The 13,127-nt window shown below is 39.3% G+C and overlaps 1 protein-coding gene across 1 annotated transcript in view; it reads right to left on the reverse strand.

Annotated features, from left to right (window-relative positions):
• Window positions 1-1,164: 1,164 nt before the first annotated feature.
• Window positions 1,165-13,127, reverse strand: part of PLD5 (phospholipase D family member 5) — a 227,113-nt gene continuing 215,150 nt past the window's right edge. The window contains exon 11 of the mRNA XM_048936320.1: window positions 1,165-1,503. Coding sequence (XP_048792277.1) covers window positions 1,475-1,503 — 29 coding nt within the window. The 3' untranslated portion in view covers window positions 1,165-1,474. The remainder of the gene's footprint in view (window positions 1,504-13,127) is intronic.

A 13,127-nucleotide genomic window follows, 5' to 3' on the forward strand; every position in this document is an offset into this window, starting at 1 on the left:
GCCTGAATATTTTGATGAAACATACAACCAGCAGCAAAAATTAATAATTATGTTCGATACCAAAAGCCAGATAAAAAAAAATTAGGCATTGGTTTTGCATTGCATTTTTATTTTTATATGGCATGTATTATTCATTGTAATCCCCACTCCACCATCTCTGCCTTTCACAGTCTTCCAATATCTGTCACTTGTCCCTTTGGAAATAACCTACTTACCATGTTTTTCTAGCATTAACTACTTTTCACTACATGTAATCCATGTTTTATTTATCCTGGATTGTCTGGGTAACGCCTACTTTTTTATGTCCTTAGAAACTGTTCTCACTTTGCATTTAATGTTGAAATATGGTACATCTCTATTTTTCTAAATATATTAGTTATTTTGCTAACAGATCCTACCCTTCTTATAAATCTTGTCTTGCATATAAAAGAAAACATTTTGCAGAGGTTCTCTTTAGAAAAGGGAACTTGCATGTGAAATGTGCTTCAGGAAGAATGAATAATCATAGGTTAATTCCAGAATTTTAACCTATACACAAACCTAATTTTCAAGAAATGATCACAAACCAGAAAAAGGTAAGGATCAATAATTTAGAAGAGGTAAAATATCTTTTTATTACTTGAATAATTCTAATTAACAAAGTCTGAAGAAATTGAATATAATCTACAAAGAGGAGGATATGGCAGTAGAAAATAGTGAAAAGGCAGTGACAGTAACAATTAAAGTTAATGAGAACTTCTCATAACACTGTTGGTATCTGAAAATTCTCAATATTAGACAGGCAAGTGGAAGCATCTGTGTAAAACAGCTCTAGAATAAACATGAGATGTTTCACTAGGTATTTGATCATACTTGATTTTTGGGACACGTGGTGAGAAATGAAAATGTGGATAGATGGAGAAACATTGACAAAACTAAGAACCTGCCTTGGCATATTTACTGGGGAAAAAATTAAGAAAAATGACAGCCAGCATAATTATTACTTTTTTTTTTTTTTTTTTTTTTTTTTTACACCACATGCTTTATTTTGGTACTGGCGGAAAAAAGAGAAGTAATTCCATACCTGTGCTCTTTTAACATACTCTGGAAAGTTTTGCTTTATCCGGCCTTGAAATATTTCACAGAAAGTTATAGCATATTTTTCATGAATGCTGAGTGTACATCAATGTAGTTTCCACTCAGGGACAAAAAAGTAGGTCTTTCTCAAAGATCTTGGAAGGAGCAGTAGACATTAGTTTAAGGTTCAGTTGACAAAATGCGACTTGAACGCTACAGACTGAACAGGAGATAATAGATCAAAGAGAAACAGTAATTTGTTATTGACTGCTAACTTTGCTGCAGATAAACAACTGAATCGCATGGAAATTTTAACCTCTTGAGATGGATTCTTATATCTTCACCAATACCAAATTTCCTTCTTAGTTCATTGTCTTCTTTCTGTTGTGCTACTCTCTCACTTCTCCTTTGTGATTCTTTAGATGGGGAAGCAGCCTTCTTGGGGAACTGAAATGAGAAAAAGTAGAACTTTACTGCTTTATTTCTTGAATAATTCTGATTGCAAAGAACACAATTTCAGGAATCACCTGATATAAGAACAGTGGCGCATAATTCGGTAACTCCTGTCTCTTCAAGACAAGAAAACTAAAGATCAGGATTTCTACCTCAAAAAAAGACTGGAGGGAGTGTTTGTATTATTACAATAAAATAGAAATAGTAATAACAATAAAGTGAAGCAGGATGAGCTAACTGAAAAATGTCAAGTATTTAAACCTTGCTCTCTCCAGATATTTTTTTTGTGTCTGCCTTGTCAGTTCAGATGGATTTGATCTGGTGGCCAAATAAAAATTAAAAAGTTGCTAACAAGAAGAAAGAATGAAAACAAAGCCTTGACTTTTTAGGAGATAAAATGTGTTTATGTTGTGTTGGTCTTGGCACAGTGCCAGAAACGTGACGCTTGAGGAATTTCTCATTCTTATTTCTAGGAATGAATTTTGGAGAGAACTGGCTATTTTGTTTGTACTATATAGCTTGTATATTATTTGCCAGATGTGGAGTGTTTGTGGGAAAATTATAGCTGGGAACTCAGTTTTGCAAAGATAAACTGGGGCTGTGAGGTACATACATGCAGACTGCTGCCTGGAGGAAAGTTGCAATGAGGGCAAACCAGGGTAGAAAGCAATGTACCCCGCTGGGAGAGCTAGTGGGATAGGGCTTACACTTTGCACACTTCTTTAGTTTGCACTGTACTTTAAAAAAGGTAATGATGAGGAAGCTTGCTGTCACTGAAATACAAATTCACTGATGGGTAGAGGAACCTGTAAAGTGGCAAATTTTTTCTGTCCTGATAAATTTTTTTTTTTCCTTTTTATAAAACCCACAAACCCAAAGCCTTCAAGACTTTTTCCCAAATTTGCTGGTAAGTTTACTAATAAAAACGAGATAGCTTGTCAGATTTATTATGCTGTGTTAAAGACATGATGAATAGAAAGAAATAACAAATACAAAACAAATCTGTCAATTTCCGCTTGCTGAATAAAGTACCCTGACCTAACGCTGTACTCAATGCCACTTCCAATCTTCCTATTAACTTTGCTTTCACAAAATGAGAGTATAGCAGTGGGATGTATCCCCATCTGCACACAGCTAGCAGCTGTGTAGTGCTTGGCTTTCAGTAGGCACATTCAGAATACAATGCGTGTTCTATTCTTGTACTCTAGTTTCATAAGAAAACTCAAAAACAGTATAAACAACATATCAGGCTAAGGTTTAAACTCTAAGAACTCTATTTTCTGCTAAGGTAGTATGCCAAAAGTTTATATTATTTACTGTATTAGGCTGTTTAAGGTAAAATTAAGGACTGAGCTCTCAGTCATTTGAGTAGTGTTGTTGGATTCCACAGCGAAAGGATCCACACATTTCCTATGAATACCATATAGTACCTTGCTGCATTTTTTTCCAGTGATGTCAAGAGGAATAATCTCTTTTTCAGGCTTTTCTGAAAGCTACTTGGCCTATATCTAGGCCTGCCTGTAATACTGTATGCTGAAGAAAAGGGTTTGTCCAATGCTCTTCCCAAAAGATACTCAGACATCATGCTTGGTGTTCTTTAAACTTTCATACTGCATAGACTAATTATGTTTCCCTTTCTCATGGTCTCTTGCAGTGCTACATCTCAAGGTTGAATAAGCTTTTTCTGATTACTCCCACTCTTTTTTTCTTCGCTTTGACAAACCTGGTTCAAGTGGCTGAGCTTGCTGCTGAACAAGAAGGATCTAACATATACACACTGATTTTACTTTAATCAATTCTGATGACTCTTATTAGACTGTTTTTATTAACTGAATACGATGATGTAACTGAAGGAAATCTGGACAATTCAGGAGAAAAAAAAAAACAAAAATCAGCTTTAGAACAAGACTTGTTCCTGTCCATGAGGAGATTCTGGCGTTATTCATGTAGTGGGCTCACCCTTAGCAATTCATATACAAACATTTTGTAGCAAATAGTACTAAGATCTTAAAAAGGACCTGTCATGGTTGCTATCAATACTAACATGAGCTCACTACATTAGTGAATTTGAGTTTTTAAGATAAACTCCAAAAGAAGTGCCTTTGCCTAAGCCAGTAGATTAATTGCGCTAGTAAAAACAGATCTGGGCTGCAATCTTGTACTTTGACTAGTTTCACACTTGAGGAAAATTTAAATGCATATATTTTCATTTCATGTTCTACACTCACTTGCTTTGTGATTACTCTGTGTGATGTTGAAAGGCATACAATTGCATCTAAGAAATACATAGAAATTCGGATGAGCATACTATTAAGATACTATGAATTATGTGTTCTTTCAGAGCATTTATACATTCTTTAATACAACATTATTAGTTATCAAAAATAACTTTAAACATACACATAAAAAGATGCACTCCACTAGAGCATAGTGCAGCCAGATGTGAAGTACAGATTAAGACAGCAGGGATCTCCCACTCCTTATATGAAAATGTTACTTATTTGGAATCTTACTTATGATAAAGGCTATCTTCAGCATGATGTGCTACTCTTTGCAGAATGTTCACACAAAACTTGCAGAAATGACAGACTGTAACAAGAGAATGTAATCTGCAAAGACTGAGTTTCCTGACTTTCAATAGCTGATACAAATATGTATTGGTGCTGTAAATCTTTATAAACATTGTCAGTTCTCAAATAGAAAATGTTTTATGACAAAGGCTCAAAAAGCCCAAAAGTTTTGGAGTACTAATAATGTGTAATGATCACTTCAAGGTAATGAATGCTGTATATTTTTACACTGAGAATTAAGTGTCCTTCGTATATGGGCAAAAGCTCATTTTTTTCCATTTCTCTGTCCTGGTGGTTACCTTCCATTTAAATGTAGAAGCTTTGCCAAAATCTTCCTTAAGTTCACTGGGATTTATCCTCTTGAGATGTATTCTTATATCTTTAACACCACCAGATTTCTTTCTTAGTTCTTTGTCTGTTTTATATTGTGCTTCTCTCTCATTTCTATTTTGCAGTTCTCTGGATGGGAAAGCAGCCTTCTTGAGGAACTGAAATAAGAAAAATAGAACTTTACTACCTGAAAGTGAGTGTTGGATAGCAGTTTTCCTCCTGCCTGAGTCTCTTTCATAGCTCATTTCTAGATTCTTCTCTACTTCAGTGCTATAAGGAGGAATTAATTTAATTCAGTCAATTCAGTCAATTCAGTTAATCTCCTGCCAGTAGCCCTTTCTCTCTCCTCTTTAATTTCACTGTTAATTTAAGATATTATCATGTTGGCACTTATCACCTGTTTTTAGAAACAACTTCTCCCTTGGGAATGGGGAAATACTGGTGGTAGGTGGACAGCTGGACTAGATGGTCTTGGAGTCTTTCCCAACCTTGGTGATTCTATGATTATACTGAATTTGAACTTATTATTCTCCAAATAGCACTTTGCTGCTCACATAAGTGCAATGCTTTCACCCTGACCACTTACTAAAAAAACACTGATAGACACCTTCTCAGCATTATCTAATTTTATTTAATTTTAAACCATGAAAACTCAAAGACCTGCACCGATCCCTGGGGAACACCACTCATGACCAGTTGCCAGCTGGATTTAATTCCATTCACCACCACTCTCTGGGCTTGGCCCTCCAGCCATCTCCTTACCCAGCAAAGAGTGTACCCATCTAAGCCATGGGCTGCCAGCTTCTCCAGGAGAACGCTGTGGGAGACCGTGTTGAAGGCTTTGCTGAAGTTTTGTGTACTTCATCAACATTCTTTCCCTCATCCACCAGGAGAGTTACTAAATCATACAAGGAGATCAGGTTGGTCAAGCAGGACCTGCCCTTCACGAACCATGCCTGTTCCCCAGTTGTCCCACAAATGCCACATGATCTCCCTCTAGACAGTCTGCTCCATAACTTTCCCTGGCACCGAGGTCAGGCTGATAGGCCTGCAGTTTCCCAGATCCTCCTTATGACCCTTCTTGTAGATGGGAGTCACACAGGCAAGTCTCCACTCCTCTGAGACATCTCCAGTTGGCCAGGAACACTGATAGATGATGGAAAGCAGATTGGCTATCACCTCTGTCAGTTCTCTCAGCGCTCTTGAATGGGTCTCATCCAGCCCCTTGGACTTGTGGCAGTCCAGGTGGAATAGTAGATCTCTGACTGTTTCCTCTTGAATCATGGGGGGTTTACTCCACTCTTCATCTAAGACTTCCAGGTGAGAGAGTAGAGTACCCTGACAATAGCTAGCCTGACTTTTAGAGACAGGTGTAAAGAACTCCATCTGGGTTGCCACAGTCTTCTTGGGACAAGCCTGCTGTCCGCTGGAAATCATGAGTAAATTGCGGTCTCAGAGACCACCAGAGAGCTGGTCTCAAGCAAAGAGGGACAGCACTTACGTGCCCTGCCACTAAACCCACCTCCTGCTGCAGTACCATATGGGCAGCATGGGCTGTGCTCATGCACCGATTACCCTTCCCTATTCTCAGTGAGTAGTGAGGCCGTTTACTAACCATGTGTGATCACCCTAAGGCTGCTTATAGCCCAGCAGCCAAGGGTCAAGGTGAAAGGTGGGCAGTGGCAGCTCTACCCCTGCTTGCTGAGCAGTCTGCCCATAAGCTGCCAGCCCCCGGCACAAGCACAGCACTTCTGCCGCCTTCAAAAATCCCTAAAAAGAGCTTTTTTGTTGCTCTTTTTGCTTCAGATTCATTGCTCAGTGCAGCCTTACCTGTTCTGTCCTTTCACGGATAATTCTGCAAGTAACGAAAGAAACTGTGATCTTCCTGAGCAACGGATCTTGACTGTGTATTTCCATTTCTGTTGACAAAATTTCATGTCTCATTATGTAAGGGATGTAGACTTCTCCATTATGAATTATCATAGCATTTTCCTTAAATGGAATTTTCACTTTCTTTCCAATAGGGCTAATAGATGAAAGTGGTAAAATATTCTTACAATCCTTATTCTCAGCATTAGCCAATGACCTCAGAATTCCTGAAACAACAGTGTTGGAAGATTTTAAAATAAGAGGATATGATTTTGTTGTCTTGCTGCTTTGCTCTTCTTGTACAGGCTGTTTCACTGGGGTTACTTGGGAACACGTTACATCTTCAGTTACTACATCAGGACTAGAGCAGTACCTTGCTAAGTTTGGGCTGTTTGATATTAAGGAATTTGGAAGTCTGCCCCAGGAATATTTGCAAGCCTCTCCTATCTTTAACACTGGCCAAATATAAGTAACAGTTGGTATTTCTGTAGGTTCCCTTACTTCAGAGACGTGTTTAATTCTGGTAAATACCAGTTGCTGCATTAAAGGTGAGAAGCAAGAAAGTGGTGCTGATATGACTTGGGCTTGAGGTGGTATCTCTAGATTGTAGTTTAAAATCTGTGCCTCAGGTTCTTTGCTAACTTCAAGATTTTCAGAAAATCTTGAAATCGATGCTGTGTCAACATGAGTGAATGAGAGGCATTTCTGCATATGTAGCTTTTTCGCTGACCTCTCATTGCTCTGCATATTAAAAACTGTTGAGGAGAACTTCTTTTCTGTCAGTAGAGGTCATGCCAACATTTTCTATTACATCAAAACTTTTAGCAGAGAAATTTTCTTCACTCTTCACTTGCTGATACTCCAGCATCAGAACAGATCTGTTACTATTACTGGCAACAGAAAACCATTATGTTTTTGAAAATGCATTCAATGCTCAGATGAGCTACCACAATCAGGCAGTCATATGCAATGGTAAGACTTCCAGGCAAAAGAGAATGCGGAAGATGTTTCAGTAGGTCTTCATGTATTTCCTGAAGGGCTTTATGTCAATCTAACAAACTTAAAATAAAAACTGAAATAAATTAAAACATGATTATATATGTGTAAATGCACAGAAAGTGATTTTTTTTCTACTTGGCTGCCATATGATATGTCATTCTAAAATAAAATTTAAAAACAAATATATTTGTGATTTAAGTCTTAACTAAAGCTTATCTAGACAAGAGGATTTTTCTACAATAATCATAATAATTCTTCTTCCAAGATACTTCCAATCATTAATGAAATCAGCAGTGACTTTCTGCTGCTTTCAGTATGAGTTAGATTTTACCCAATACTGCAAACTGCTGGTTGACAGGATGTATTTTGTTTAGATGAAACACTCCTTCATATCATACAGTCTTATGACAATGCCATTAAAACACATATCTAACAAAACTGGTCTTGATTGATGACCTTCAGATGTTTTCTTTTTTTTTTTTTTTACCTTGCTTGCAGTATTAATTGACATCAGCAGTTAGTTCCAGCCTACAGCAGCCTCCGCTGTTACAGGATAAGACCCAGTAGCTCTGCAATAGTTTTTAATAAAAACAAGAAATCAAGTACCTAGCTGAGCCTATCATAGAAGGAAAGATAAAATATACATTTGTATGGCAAGACAGGCAAACAGTCCGAGAAGGATTAAAACCAAACTAATTTTGAATTTTCTGATTGCATTCCAGTGCCTCTGTTCTCTCAGGAGTAGCCTATTTAGCATTACAGACACGATTTTGTAAAAAGTAAACACAAATATGTACTTTTTCTGCATGTCAATCACACAATTAAAATGTTTTTTATCCTTCCTGATTATTTAAAAAAAAAAAAAAGCTGAATTATCTCCTCCATAACTGAAGGGATTCTACTACTTTACTGACAGCAACAAATGTAATAAAGACAGTAATTTCTCTCCTACAAGTTCTGTGAGCCCCCTCTTAGGGATCACATAAATGAACCTTCCCAGGTCCTTCTAACTAGTAAAAATGAATAAATTGAAAAATGATGTTTCTTCACCTTCTAGGTGGTGCCTCCTGAATTTATGATACATAGATCTTGATGTAATCACATAATTCCTAACTGTAATCATTTTTTATTAGAAACAGTTATATTAATTGTCAACAAATTATTTGAATAATTGATTGCATGTCTGAGGATAGCACTGCATGTAATGAGACAAGCTATGGTCTTCCTAGAGCAGCACACTGTGGAAGTGTATTTCCATTTCTGGTGATAGAGCTTCATGCAGATTTTTCTGCAAAAAAATTATGCAGGTTAGATAAGTTGCATTTAATACTTAAATCAAAGATGAGTGAGGCTCTCAGTAAAAGCTGGAAGTAAACCCAGTGTTTTTCCTTTGTTTCCTCCCAAGTGTGTTCTTTCATTTTGTTTGATTTTCTGCTTTTGGATTTACAGATTCTCTCTGTGTTCAAAATTTCAACATAATCAAGCTAGGACAGGTCACCTGCCCTAGGAAGCCTGTTACTGGCTTCTGCATTTGCTTTTGCATTCTTTTCATTGGCTGTCAGTATTACTCCACTAAGTATTCATCTTCTATTGCGCAGCCACCACTTTAGCAATTTCTGCATAATGAGAAACTTACTACTTACTACTTTCTTTCCATCAATGGGACAGCTTCTCCAACACCTTTAAACAAAAATGAACCAAGAAAAAAAAATTCCCAAGGTTGTGAGTTGCTGACACATCCCAAGGTCCTCCAATTTTGAAAAAGAACAACGATATTCACATACCTGAAAATGTCCTTGTTTACACATAGAATAGATTTCTCCCTCCACCTTAAAACCAACTAACTGCAAATAGAACTTCAGACTTAGGAAATAAGCAGCACAGATGACCTTAGCTGACGTATACAAATCTTTTCCATCTGAAATGATATTACAATATAAATTTTACAGATGACTCACCAGTGCTCTGGCTTAATCAGAGATTAAGACAGCAGAATTTTTAAGAGTACATGACTTACAAAAATACTAAGAATACTTCTTATTTTTTCATATGTTCACATGAATATTGCAACCAGGAACTTACGGAATCATTTGTGTTCTAATTTATTCTAATTAGATTTTCATTTGCAAAGCTTTGTCTTGGCATCTTAACTTAGTTACAAGGTCTGTTATAAATGTTTCTTGTCTCATTCTTAGCAACAGTTCAAGGAGGATTCCAAGGTAATCCCCGAGAAAAGTGTGGACTTCCTGAAATACAAGCATGACTGTTGCTGCCATGGCATGGACTAGTTTGGCCTGGACTACATATAACATCTAGGCAAAATCCATTTCACGTGTTACATCGAAACACATTATCTTAGTTAAGTACCCTTATTTCAAAATTGGCTCTACATGGAAGGGTCATTTTATGAGGCCTCCAGGATTTCAGGATGTGTGTTACAAATTCCAACTATAACACAGATCACTAGTTCTGCAACACGGTTTAACACACAGTTCTTTCCCTTTTTCAACAACTGACAAATACGCTGTCATAAGTGCAGTAATGTTCAGAGACAGCAATTTTGAGAGTTGCTAAAATAGAGAGATGTTTTGTTGTAAAGCCACAGTCGTAACAGTTCTCAGAGTTTTTCTCATTTTGGGCAAATAGTACTATTTTCTGAGAAGCAAGCATTAGTAGGTCAGGTTGGAATCCAAAAAGCAAGCATATTTTGCTGTTAGCAATCTCTCTGCCAGGAGCTGGACGTTAATAGTATATGTAAATTGTAATGGAAAAAAATCAGTGAGTCAAAGCCTGAGCTGGCCTTCCATCCTATCTCAGAAGACTGTGAAGACACTTTTACCATGTACGTATCACCCACAACCCTGCTGCCCAGCCATTTACCCTCTTGCAGTCAAGGTTTCCCTCTCTGGCTCTTTAAGCAAGGACACAACTCTGGCACAGAAATTTATATTAAGCTTCACAGCAAAGTTATTTTAAGAATAAAAATCAGATCACCCCTTCTCAAAACCAGTAACAGCTTGAGAGGAAAACAATCTCTATGCAGAGAGATACTGCTCCCTCTGCTACTAAGCCTGACATGAGAGTGAGGAGAGCTGGATCCAGGCTCCACCCCTACCAGTCACTCAGATGCATGGCTTGCTCCTGAGCTTCCTGGGTTAGACACGTCTTCTCACCTGGTGCTCAACCATTGCTTCAGGCTCTGGCCTGGCAATTCCAGTGCACAAGTATAGTGTGAGGACATAAAATATAATTTATTTACAGCTAAGTAGCACTTGTGAATATTTAAAAGACCTAAATATTCACTTCATAAAATGCTCCACCCTGCTGCAGTTTGCTGCTTTGCACTAGCCCTGGCACAGAGGGTTAATTACACTATTGCTCACAGGGGGATCAAGGGTCCTTCCAGCACAGTCCCTCACAGCAGCCATCTGCAGAGGTAGATGGTCCACAAGAATTACAGAGCACATGGTGATACACTCTTGAATAGCCCCACCACCCAACAGCTGCGGCCACAGAGCCTTTCAGAGGTAGTTAATTTCCTGTTAGAATGAAGCCCTGCTGTGCAATGCTGCCCACATCCACCACAGCTTCTGACCTTCATTTGGGCCTGGCTGGGTTGGATACAGCTGTGAAACCCCTTCAAGTCCACAGTTTTGGGGACAAATTTTAAATTCTTTGGACAAAGTCTAGCCTTTCCAGTAAGGCCTAGCAGCTGCAGTAGGCTGGGCATGGCTGGGCATGGGGATGTGAAGCTTGGTTACCTTCATGGGAGCAGCACAGTGCTCAAGCAGGAAGACCCGGCTGCTGTGGAAACTACCACCTGCACAGAACCTTTCAGAGCCAGGGGGCTGCAAGCACTACTGGCTGCAGACTAACGGCTGTCAGTTTCAACAGCCTTTCCAGCACCAGGGGCTCTTGGGCCCAAACAGTGCCACTGCTGTTGCCCACAGTCACTCAGGGTGGTTCAGGGCATGAGGCAGAGATGCCCAGGGACCACTCCTCCCAGCCCAGCCCTTGTTCTGTGTCCTGTGTGGCTGCTGTAGGGAACCTGCTTTGGCAGGGGGGTTGGACTCAATGATCTCTGGAGGTCCCTTCCAACCCCTACAATTCTGTGATTCTGTGATTCTGTATCTGCCTGTTTGCCCACCTGACCTCTCTTTTCCTGTGCTTGCTCTCTGTTGGTGCCACATAGACTGTAGTGTCCCTGTACTCGGCCTGCTCGGCCTCCACAGGGCCACAGTACTGGAGTTCCCATACTAATCTTATGTTAACAAATACAATGTAACCCTGAACATATTCAAGCCTCCTCCGGGCTTAGCCCAGCTCCCTGCAGCTGCTAAGTCTCACTGGGAAGGCTAACTGCCCACAGGTGAGAGAGAGAGCAGGCTACTGGGAGAGATACACTGCAGCATGAATCGGAAGGGGGGGCAGATTTCTGATTGGCTTGACAATGCCCACAGCTGTGTAATTTCACTTTCTTCCACAGCAGCAAGATCACCTAAGCCCTGGTAATCCTGTGGAGCTGAATTGAAGCTGAACACCCATAAGCTGCCACCAGTTGAAGGCTCAGAGCAATGCACTATGAGGAAAAAGGGCTGCTTAGATGCTCACTATTCCTGTAAGGGAGGATGCCACCACACAAGACTTAAACAGGCAGTTGTTTGTTCTATTTGACTCCTAGCATAATGTGCTCTGAAGTAGCCTACGGTTTTAGAAGGTGCTGGAAATGAGTAAGCTATTTTATTGTTCTTGTCCAGTTAGCTGCTCCTCTTAGAAATCTCTCCACAGAGCAGTGTTATGGTTTACTCTAGAAGGCAGCTCAGCAACCTGTAGCCATTTGTTCACCCCTCCAGCAGCAAAATGCAGGAGAGAGTTGAAATAAAAACGCAGAATTTGTGGTCTGACATCAAAATTATTTACTAAGGAAAGGAAAAATAATAGTAATGATAACTACTATATATATTGATATATACAGTATGCATACGTATTTACCAAAGAGGTGATGCACAAAGCAATTGCTCACCTCTCACCAACCAACACCCAGCTAGTCCCCTGCAGCCAACTCTCCCAGTTTTATTGTTCATGTGGTATGGACCGTGTCTTTGGCCAGCTCATGTCAGCAGTACAAGTTCTGTTCCCTCTGAGCTATTTGTGCCCCCACAACATCCTGCTGGCAGGATTGTGTGAGAAACAGAAAAGACCTTGACTCTGTAAGCAGTAATCAGCAACAACTAAAACATCAGTGTGTTATCCATGTTGTTTTTCTCCTAAATCCAAAACAGCATCATACCAGCCACTAGGAAAAATAATAACTCTAGCCCAGCCAAAACTAGGACAAGGAGAGTCAAACATTTTATTTTGTTCTCATCAGTGAAATAAAGCTAGAGAGATACGAAACAGACATAAAGTAGCTGGGCAAGATGCATTATGAAGATAACTACCTGGTGCTCTGAGTTTGAAAGTCTGGTCACCTTCACAGAATTTCACTAGCATTAGGTTAAATTCAACTGACATATGAATTTCCCAAGATTGTTCACTGTCAACCACCATCTGCCAACAATTTTTATATTTAGTCAGAGGACAAGTTTCAGAACTGTTGTGTGAGATGAACACCAGCTGCTACTTGCTTCCCACAGCTGTAAGGCTGCTGACACTCAGTATTTGTTCTCTGTTAGTGTCTATGGATGCCTCAGAAATCAAGGCCACTTCCAGTCAGGCAATAAAAAATATAGTCCTTGCTCCAGAGAACTTATCAAGCAGAAACTTCAGTAAGAGAATAAGGACTTTTTCCCCCTCTTCTGCTGACCTACAGAATTTTGCTGAAATGATGCCCTGTTGGGGATACAAGCA

This window comes from Lagopus muta, chromosome 2 (genome assembly GCF_023343835.1).
Source record: "Lagopus muta isolate bLagMut1 chromosome 2, bLagMut1 primary, whole genome shotgun sequence".
NCBI classification, from domain to species: Eukaryota; Metazoa; Chordata; class Aves; order Galliformes; family Phasianidae; genus Lagopus; species Lagopus muta.